At 66.1% G+C, this 9,381-nt stretch overlaps 1 protein-coding gene across 1 annotated transcript in view; it reads right to left on the bottom strand.

Moving 5' to 3' along the window:
* Positions 1–9,381, bottom strand: part of Plxna1 (plexin A1) — a 47,118-nt gene that overhangs the window by 18,575 nt on the left and 19,162 nt on the right. The window contains exons 8-12 of the mRNA XM_013032340.1: positions 7,727–7,841; positions 2,153–2,353; positions 747–843; positions 457–650; positions 226–377 (exon numbers count right to left, since the gene is read on the bottom strand). Of these exons, the coding sequence (XP_012887794.1) occupies positions 226–377; positions 457–650; positions 747–843; positions 2,153–2,353; positions 7,727–7,841 (759 nt within the window). The remainder of the gene's footprint in view (positions 1–225; positions 378–456; positions 651–746; positions 844–2,152; positions 2,354–7,726; positions 7,842–9,381) is intronic.

Raw genomic sequence — 9,381 nt, 5'->3', positions numbered from 1 at the left:
ACCGCCCGCCACAGGGCTGCGCCCTGCCTGACACCCGGTCCTGAGCACTGGCGTACGGCTCTGCACAGGGCTGCGCCCTGCCTGACACCCGGTCCTGAGCACTGGCGTACGGCTCTGCACAGGGCTGCGCCCTGCCTGCCGCCCGGTCCTGAGCTCTGGTGTATGGCCCTCCACTGGGCTGCGCCCACCCCGCAGCCCCCACCCCCAGTCCCGGGGTGCACTCACTGCTCGGCACTGATGTACTGGCTCTCCACGGGGCTGCACAGCACCTTGCCCACACGCACGCCCAGACGCACGTCCTCAAACCGAAGGCCCAGGTTCTCCCCGGTGATGGTGAGCCTTGTCCCTCCCTGGCGGGGGCCTGTCTCTGGAAACAGCTGTGGGAAGGCAGAGGCTGGGGCACCAGCAGGCCAGGCCCCCCGCGCCGGGCTCGGCCAGGCCCGGCCTCTGGCCTACCTTGAGGATCTTGGGGTCCGCGCAGCGGCTGCTCCCGTGCCGGGCGTGCATCCAGGCGGCGGGCGCCTCCGCGGGGCAGTGGTGGCGCAGGGAGCAGCGGCGCTCGGCCACACACCAGCCGCACTCGAAGCGCGGGTCGGCCTTGAGGCAGAGGCCGCAGCTCTGGCGCAGGGCTGGGCACTTGTAGAGGTGGGCTGTGGGGGGAGGGGGGGGTTGGGGAGGAAGCCTGGTCAGCACGGTCCGCACCCTGCCCCGCCCCACCCGCCCGGCAGCCCGGGCCTGCTGCTCACCCTGGATGTTCTGGGGGTTGTCGATGACGAAGTTGCCATTCCACACCACCGACAGATTCACAGGCAGGTCGCTGACGTCGTTGCCTTCATAGGAGTACTGTGGGCACGGACACAGCAGTCAGCCCCTGGCTGACTCCCACCGCCAGGCCGCACGGAATCAGGCCTGCCAGCTGGGGCCTGCCAGCCTCTCTCCCCAAGAATGACCACTGCTGGGCTTCCTACTTGAAGCCCAAGCCCAGGTGGTCAGTGACTGTCGCACACCTGGCCGGCGCCCCTGCCCACCTGTCACACAGACCCGCCCCCTCTTGCAGCCAGGCAGACCCTTCCGGAGGGAGCTCACTCCTCCCTGGGACCTTCTAGGAGAGTCAGCCTTTCTGGGAAACCAGGCCCCAGCCAGCCCCCTAGACAGCAGCAGAGATAGTTCCAACTCAGCATCTGAGTGCTGAGTGCACAGGGCTACCCGGAAGCTGGTGCTTATGCCCTGCAGCGCCTCCCAGGTAGCCTGAGCTCAAGGCCACGGCACCTCCCAGGAGACGGGGCCTGGGGGTCCAGCCCTGCCCCACTTTCCAGCATTGATGACTCTACTCCATCCCTCTGCCTGGCTGCAGGGAGCAAGCCTGGCATCTTCAAGGGTAGCACAACCACCCGACGTAACCCTAGCTGCAAGACACTCCCACTTCCTGCTAAACGTGGGCCTGGAGCCTGGGGAGTGGAAGACGCAGGCAGCTCCGGAGGGTGCGCAGGACACAGAGCACCGGGGCAGGCGGAAACAGCACAGCCACCACGCAAGGAGCAGTCTCTGCAACCTGCCCGCCCCTGAAGCCGGCCCTGACCCCCAGGCTCCCACCCCACAAGGACGGCCCAGATGGCCAAAGGGCTAGCGAGGCCAGACCAACGTGATCAGACCCTCCCCAGGCTGCCGAGGCCCTGGCCTGAGCCTCCTGTTCACGCAGCAGGACCCAAGGCCAGCCTTGGAGATGCACCACACTCCTGACTGAACAAATGGAGAAACTCTGGAGCCAGAGGAGAGTGCAACCTGAGCCGGGCCTTGGAGGAGGCTCCCCTTCCCTGAGCACCCAGATCGCGTCCTAAGATGCCCCTGGCTACTCGCTAATGGAGCCTTTTCAGTGGTCCTTGCCACAGCATGCATCCCAGACCACCCACACGCGCCAGCGCCGCCTGAGTGAGCGTCTCCACCGCTGGCCACAGCCCCAGGCCCCGTGCCCCTGCCCTGGCCGTCCCCACAGACACGGCCCACCCTGGAGCCTGAGGCCCAGAATGTCCCTACACCCGAGGGGTGAGGGTGGCGGTCGCGTTGCGCTTGAGCGTGTGCGCGGCACGGGAGGCTGGGCGGTGAGGGGACCGGGCGCCACCTCAGCGCCCCCCAGCCCCCCCCCCCACCTCACCGAGGAATTCTGGCACTGCAGGCTGGAGCTGTTGAAGCGCAGCGCGGTCACCCGGGCAGGGCTGCCGGGGATGTGGAAAAGGCACTCGTAGCCACGCTGGCCTGACTGCGGCTGTGGCAGGTTCCGGGCAGCCAGGGTGATGGGCTTCACCACGCCCACTGGCACGTAGATCTGCGTGGAGGGCAGGATCTGGGGGCAGTCCTGGGGAAACACGACTCCGAGTGAGCGTGGGCCTCTGCGGGGCTGCTCTGCCGTGGCCCAGGCTCGTGCGTGCCACCACCGGGGCCCGCCGTGTCCTCGGCATCGCTCTCTGGCAGGCGGAGGCTGCACACCCAGCGGGTTGCGTGCCTTGGCTCCATGTCCTAGGCCCCGGCAGTCTAGAGGCCGCAGGGCCCCATCTGGCCTGCAGCTGCACAGGCCCTTGAGGCAGGAGGCAGGAGCCAAGAGCGGGGTGCTGGAGCCGCCGACTCTCAGCTGGGGACCTGGGGAGCTGTAAAAATAGCTGGAGCCGGCAGAAAAACAGCCAGGGCCCCCTGGGTCGGCGGCACTCCACAACAATAGCTGATGCAACGCCGGGCTGCCTTGCAGCACCGCTGGCGGGCCCGGGGGAGCGGCCTGCGGGAGCCTGGGCGCAGCCTTAGTCCCCAGGCCTGCTCACGGCTGCATGTGGGCGTGGGTCCAGGACAGCTCTGTGGGGCTCCACGGGGCCTTGGACCCTGATTTGGCCCTGAGGCCCCTAGGGAACAGGGCTGGAAAGGCCATCTATGTGAGCGGACCACTCACCACCCAGTCACCTAAGTAACCGCACACTGCGGGGCCGCTGGGTGAGCAGACCCCTCATCACACGGCTGGCTAAGCGAGCTGGCCACTCACGAGGAATGCTCTCTCGTCCACTGGCCAGAGGCCCAGCTAGGGGCTGCACTGAAGGGGTGCTCAAGCCACCGCCCTGGAGACCCTGGCCCTATCTCCAGCTATTCCCTGCCACACCCCAAGCCCCAGCCGGAACGTCCCATGATGGCCCCGCACGGGCCCTAGCACCTCAGGTCCCCACTGAAGAGGAGGATGGACTTGGGTCCAAACCCAACCTGCCCTCTAGCCTGGAGGAGCTGCTCAAGCTGTGCGGCTCCCCTCCCATCACGCCACCACAGGCAACCAGGGGGAGGTCCTGGGGCCCCCGGCCCAATCCCAGCACAGACGGGGGCCACCCCGCCTATCTCAACCCCCTCCCCTATCTCAACATCCCGCCCCGCTCCCACACCTCACCCTCCACCCTCCCAAGCACTAAGCCGACCACACCCAGAGGGCACACAGACACCAATCTCAGGAGACCCGCACTGCAGACCCTGCGCTGAGGAGGGGACATGGTAACGACTTCAATCCGACAGGAAGAAGGCCTGGCAGGTCCTTGTCTCCAGCAGCCACGTAGGAAGAGGCTGCAGACCTGGGGAAGGCTGGAGAAGGGCACTGAGCGCGTGAGGGCGTGGGCTGGGCCTGAGGCCCTGGGACCCGGCTCCCAGCTGGGGAGGATTGCACAGGGCTGGGCCTCCTCGAGGTCCCGGCTCACAGCTGGAAAATGGTGGAGGGAAGGAGGTCCTTCACCACCCAGGCTAGCACTTCATTCCTGTGACCCAGAGCTCTACACGGAGTCAAAATTTGGAAGGCTGCCCGTCTACAGCGGGCCTGCCTCATGCATGGTGTTTCTAAGCAAAGTTTTAACTGTGGTCTACAAATTTTAAAAAATGAACTCCTGTGTGTGTAGTACACAGCAGAGCGCAGCTCTCGGCCAGCCCACAGTGTCACCTGGGGGCCTCAACCACTGCCGTCTGCTATGTCCCAATCTGTCATTTTATGAAGAATTTGCCTCTCAAAAAGTAAACAGTGCCAGGTGCTGGTGGCTCACACCTGTCATCCTAGCTACTCAGGAGGCTGAGAACTAAGGATCACAGCTCAAGCTATCCGGGCAGGAAAGTCTATGAGACTCTTATCTCCAATAAACCACAAAAAAACCGGAAGTGAAGTGGTGCTGTGGCTTAAGTGGTAGAGCTCTAGCCTTAAGAGCTCAAGGACAGCAACTAGGTCCTGAATTCAAGCCTGACTACCAACCAACCAGTCAATGGTGTCCTAAAAGGCAAGCTAAGCCAGTTCTAAAAGCTCACATCTGTAATCCTCGCTGCTCAGAAGCTGAGATGCAGAGGTATATAGTTCAAGGCCAGCCTGGGTAATAAATAAAAGTCCACTAGACTACAAAATAACCAGCAGGAAACTGCTAACCCAGGTTTAGCAGGGTGGCTCAAGTGGTAAAGTACCAGTGGAGCCCTCAAGCAGGAAAGCCAGGGAAGCACAAAGTCCTGAGTTCAAACCCAGTGCTGGGAGGGAAGGGCCAGGCAAAAGTGAATGTACTTAATTTGAGAAAATGAACATTTGAGCTAGGGCTCAAGTGGTGAAACACTTGCCCAGCAATAACGAGTCCTGAGCACCAACGAGAGGCAAAACAAAGAATAAACCTCCACAGAACCGAAGTTTAGGACTTTGAAAGCTGGTGCTGGGCGGAGGCCGGAGCAGGTAGGGCAGTGATCTCACACACGGGGCTTCTCCTCACCACACTGTCCTTAGGCCCGCTGCGGGACTCGTCTGTCCCAGGGCCCAGCAGCTGTGACAAACCAGAACCTGGAGTCTCCTTGGGCCACCTGTGGGCAGGAAGCTGACCAGTTCTCTAGGAAAATGCCAGCCATACTTCCCACTTCTCCAGAAAGGCCAGAAAACCCACCTCTGGGAGCGCCGGCCCAGGTGGGCTCCTCCAAGCCCCGAGCCCGGAGCCCAGTGCTGCCACGGCTGCCACCTCCCGCTCGTGGCCCCGGCACCAAACTCGGGCAGGTCTGAGGGCCCAGGCAGGGGCGAGGGAGGCCTTGGAGGCCCTTCCTCCGTGTCTGAGAGCAGAGGCTGGACGGGAAGGCCCTGCCTACCTGGGAGCTGGGCTCCAGCACAGAAAGCGCTTGGGCCCTGGCAGTCTGCTGTGTGAGGACCCCAAACCAGGAATGGGAAGCAGAGTGCTGCTCGTCCACGGGCACTCCACCCCAGTCTGCGGACACACAGCACTCCTCACCAACAAGCCCAGGCTACAGGCAAGGAAAAAGAATCCCTTCCTGAGCCCCCAGCCCCGTGCTCCAAACCGCCCGCTCCGCTGCCTCCCCAGACCCAGGTACCCACGCGGCCCCACCTGCGGACACCCCAGCCCCGCCAAGGGACAGTGTGTTCTGCTGCCCTGGAGCTGATGGCTTGGATGGGCAAAAGGCAAAGACCCGTACGGGAGAAGACCCGGCGTCCTTAACCCCGGAGCCCCCACCTGCTCCCAGCCCTGCCCGGACACCGTGGCCTCCACAGGGCCACAGACCCACGCCCCGGGCCGGCCTCTGCGGCCACCTGGCTCTCACAAGCACAGAAGGGGACAGTGCCCGTGGGGGGGGGGGCTTCGAGGGAAGGGCACCAGTGGAGAGTGGGAGAGCAAGGCCCTCGGCATCCCCGAGGTCCGCCCCCTGTCCTCGCTTCGAGGCCCACCAGCAGTCAGGCCCCACAGGCCACCCCTCCCCTCTGGGACAACAGACTGGCGGCCACAGGGAGGGGAAGGGTGCTGGCTGCAAGTCTAGGCTCCACACCACAGGGTGCCATGGAGGCCACCTGGGCTTCCCATCCACACGGTGCCTGGTCTGTCCCGACGCGGACAACCGAGGCTCTCGGCAGAGCAGCCTGCTGCTCATAAACACAGTCTGCCTAGCCCAGGCTTCAAAATAATTACCACCTAATTACTAGCAATTACCACACAGCACTTCAGACGACTCCAGAGCCCACCAGCCCTGCCCCAGCCCTGCCCCAGCCCTGCCCCAGCCCTGCCTCAGCCCTGCCCCACCCCTGCTCCAGCCCTGCTCCAGCCCTGCACCAGCCCTGCTCCAGCCCTGCCCCAGCCCTGCCTCAGCCCTGCCCCACCCCTGCTCCAGCCCTGCTCCAGCCCTGCCTCAGCCCTGCCTCAGCCCTGCCCCAGCCCTGCCTCAGCCCTGCCTCAGCCCTGCCCCAGCCCTGCCCCAGCCCTGCACCAGCCCTGCTCCAGCCCTGCCCCAGCTCTGCCCCACCCCTGCTCCAGCCCTGCTCCAGCCCTGCACCAGCCCTGCTCCAGCCCTGCTCCAGCCCTGCCCCAGCCCTGCTCCAGCCCTGCACCAGCCCTGCCTCAGCCCTGCACCAGTGAATCCAGCCCTGCCCCAGCCCTGCACCAGCCCTGCACCAGCCCTGCCCCAGCCCTGCACCAGCCCTGCCCCAGCCCTGCACCAGTGAATCCAGCCCTGCCCCAGCCCTGCACCAGCCCTGCCCCAGCCCTGCCCCAGTGAATCCAGCCCTGCTCCAGCCCTGCCCCAGTGAATCCAGCCCTGCTCCAGCCCTGCCCCAGCCCTGCCCCAGTGAATCCTGCCCCAGCCCTGCCCCAGTGAATCCAGCCCTGCTCCAGCCCTGCCCCAGTGAATCCAGCCCTGCTCCAGCCCTGCACCAGCCCTGCCCCAGCCCTGCACCAGTGAATCCAGCCCTGCTCCAGCCCTGCCCCAGCCCTGCCCCAGTGAATCCAGCCCTGCCCCAGTGAATCCAGCCCTGCCCCAGCCCTGCTCCAGCCCTGCCCCAGTGAATCCAGCCCTGCCCCAGCCCTGCTCCAGCCCTGCTCCAGTGAATCCAGCCCTGCCCCAGCCCTGTACCAGTGAATCCAGCCCTGCTCCAGCCCTGCTCCAGCCCTGCTCCAGCCCTGCACCACCCCTGCACCAGCCCTGCACCAGTGAATCCAGCCCTGCTCCAGCCCTGCCCCAGCCCTGCTCCAGCCCTGCACCAGCCCTGCTCCAGCCCTGCACCAGTGAATCCAGCCCTGCTCCAGCCCTGCACCAGTGAATCCAGCCCTGCTCCAGCCCTGCTCCAGCCCTGCCCCAGCCCTGCTCCAGCCCTGCACCAGTGAATCCAGCCCTGCTCCAGCCCTGCACCAGCCCTGCACCAGTGAATCCAGCCCTGCTCCAGCCCTGCACCAGTGAATCCAGCCCTGCCCCATTGAATCCAGCCAGTTCCTTGTCTCCCAGGACTCAGCCTGCCACGCGCCCCGCTACGCCAGACCCCACACCTCAGGCCCCTGCCACGCGCCCCACTACGCCAGACCCCACACCTCAGGCCCCTGCCACGTGCCCCGCTACGCCAGACCCCACACCTCAGGCCCCTGCCACGCGCCCCGCTACGCCCGACCCCCCACCTCAGGCCCCTGCCACGCGGGCCTGTCTGCTGTGCCCCGACAGTCACCCCCAGGCACCCCCACACAGAGGCCAAGGAGCAGGGCCTTGTGGAGGTGTCTCCTAATTCTTGGGGGACACCAAAAAACTTGGGTACTCCACCCTGGCTTGGCGGGGCCTCGGGCTGAGACGTCCAGGGGCTGCACTCACCCTGACCCTGGGCCAGGTGTCCAGCGTCCCGGCAGGCCGACCAGCTGGCCAGCAGAGGCTGGCAAGCAGGCGCTTGCCGATGCCTCGGCCTCTGAACCTGAGCCCCGTCCCACTGCCGTACCTCAGAAATGTTGACACGGCCCTCCAAAAAGGCGCAGTCGGCAGCGTTATTGGTGCACACGTGGCGGTATTTGCACCAGTGGCAGGGGAAGGAGCCGTTGACACAAGCCAGGCAGCTGCAAGGAGAGGGCAGGGGGTGAGTCTGAGGACAGCGTCCCACATCCCCCGGCCAGTCCCCGCACATGCAGCCTGGCAGCCCGGCCAGGCCTCCACACTGGCCGCCCAGCCAGGCCTCCACACTGGCCACCCAGTGCCAGGCCTCCACGCTGGCCGTCCAGCCAGTCCTCCACACTGGCCGCCCAGTGCCAGTCCTCCACACTGGCCGTCCAGCCAGGCCTCCACACTGGCCACCCAGCGCCAGGCCTCCACGCTGGCTGTCCAGCCAGGCCTCCACACTGGCCGTCCAGCCAAGCCTCCACACTGGCCGTCCGGCCAGGCCTCCACACTGGCCTCCAGCGCCAGGCCTCCACACTGGCCGTCCGGCCAGGCCTCCACACTGGCCGCCCAGCCAGGCCTCCACACTGGCCGCCCGGCCAGGCCTCCACACTGGCCACCCAGTGCCAGGCCTCCACGCTGGCCGTCCAGCCAGTCCTCCACACTGGCCGCCCAGTGCCAGGCCTCCACACTGGCCTTCAGCCAGGCCTCCACACTGGCCTCCAGCGCCAGGCCTCCACACTGGCCGCCCAGCCAGTCCTCCAGCCAGGCCTCCACGCTGGCCGTCCGGCTGCGGGTTCCCCGGGCCTCCGCCTGCTGGGAGGCCTGGAGAAGCTTGGGCCGTCTCCTCTCGGCCTTTCCCTCCTCTACTGCTTTCATTCTCTGTAGTGCTGGTCACCAACAGTCCACCCCAGGTCCAGCCAGTGTGGTGGCCCGAACACAGAAAAGGAGCTCACAGGGGCCAGGAGCTGTGCTCGGCCTTCTCTCAGTGCAAGTTCAGATGGCAGGCCGCTCGCACAGCACCGGGCCAGCACCTCGGGCCACACGCATTCCCACCTGTCAAGCCCACCTGGCCGGAGTGCACGCGTTCTGTAAAGGGACCGGCCATCGCAGCCTTCCCAGGCTGTCCGCCGCAGAGCCACGTCACCTCCCATCTCTGAGGCAAAAAGAACTCTGCCTTCTGTCAGGGGCTCCCAACCTGAGGGCGCTCACGGCAGGCTGACTTGAGCCTCAGAGGTTCAGAAGCCTGACCCCCAGATGTGCTGTGGTCCAGCAACAGCTGGGCTCAGAGGCAGCAGGCACCAAGTGGCCAGGGCTCTTGCAGGGCCTGGGCCCGCTGGTACCAGAGACCACCGGCCATCCCCGGTGACGGCACCACCCGGTGTCCATCCCCTCAGCCATGCCCTCACCCAGCCCGCAGCTGCCTGGGCTCTGTCGCAGCGCTCCACCCACCCCTGGTGACCGCAGCCCTGCAGGGCTGGCTCCACACCACTCTGCCTGCTGCCCGCCAGCGTGCCCCCGGGGCCAGGCCTCAGCCTCCCTCCAGCATGCGGCCGTGCCGGCACCACGAGCTCCTCACAGCTCTCCCAGCAGCCCCTTGCTCCTCCTAGCCCAGAGGGAGGCCCTAAGCGTGAGGAGTCCGGGGAGCAGGGGGGGCACCTGCAGAGGTGTCGGGGGGCGGGGGCGGGGCATTTGCAGAGGTGTCTGTGGGGGATGGGAGGG

The sequence above is a fragment of the Dipodomys ordii genome, unplaced genomic scaffold, assembly GCF_000151885.1.
Source record: "Dipodomys ordii isolate 6190 unplaced genomic scaffold, Dord_2.0 Scaffold153, whole genome shotgun sequence".
Lineage (NCBI taxonomy): Eukaryota > Metazoa > Chordata > Mammalia > Rodentia > Heteromyidae > Dipodomys > Dipodomys ordii.
This window is presented reverse-complemented; position numbering and strand designations above follow the sequence as displayed.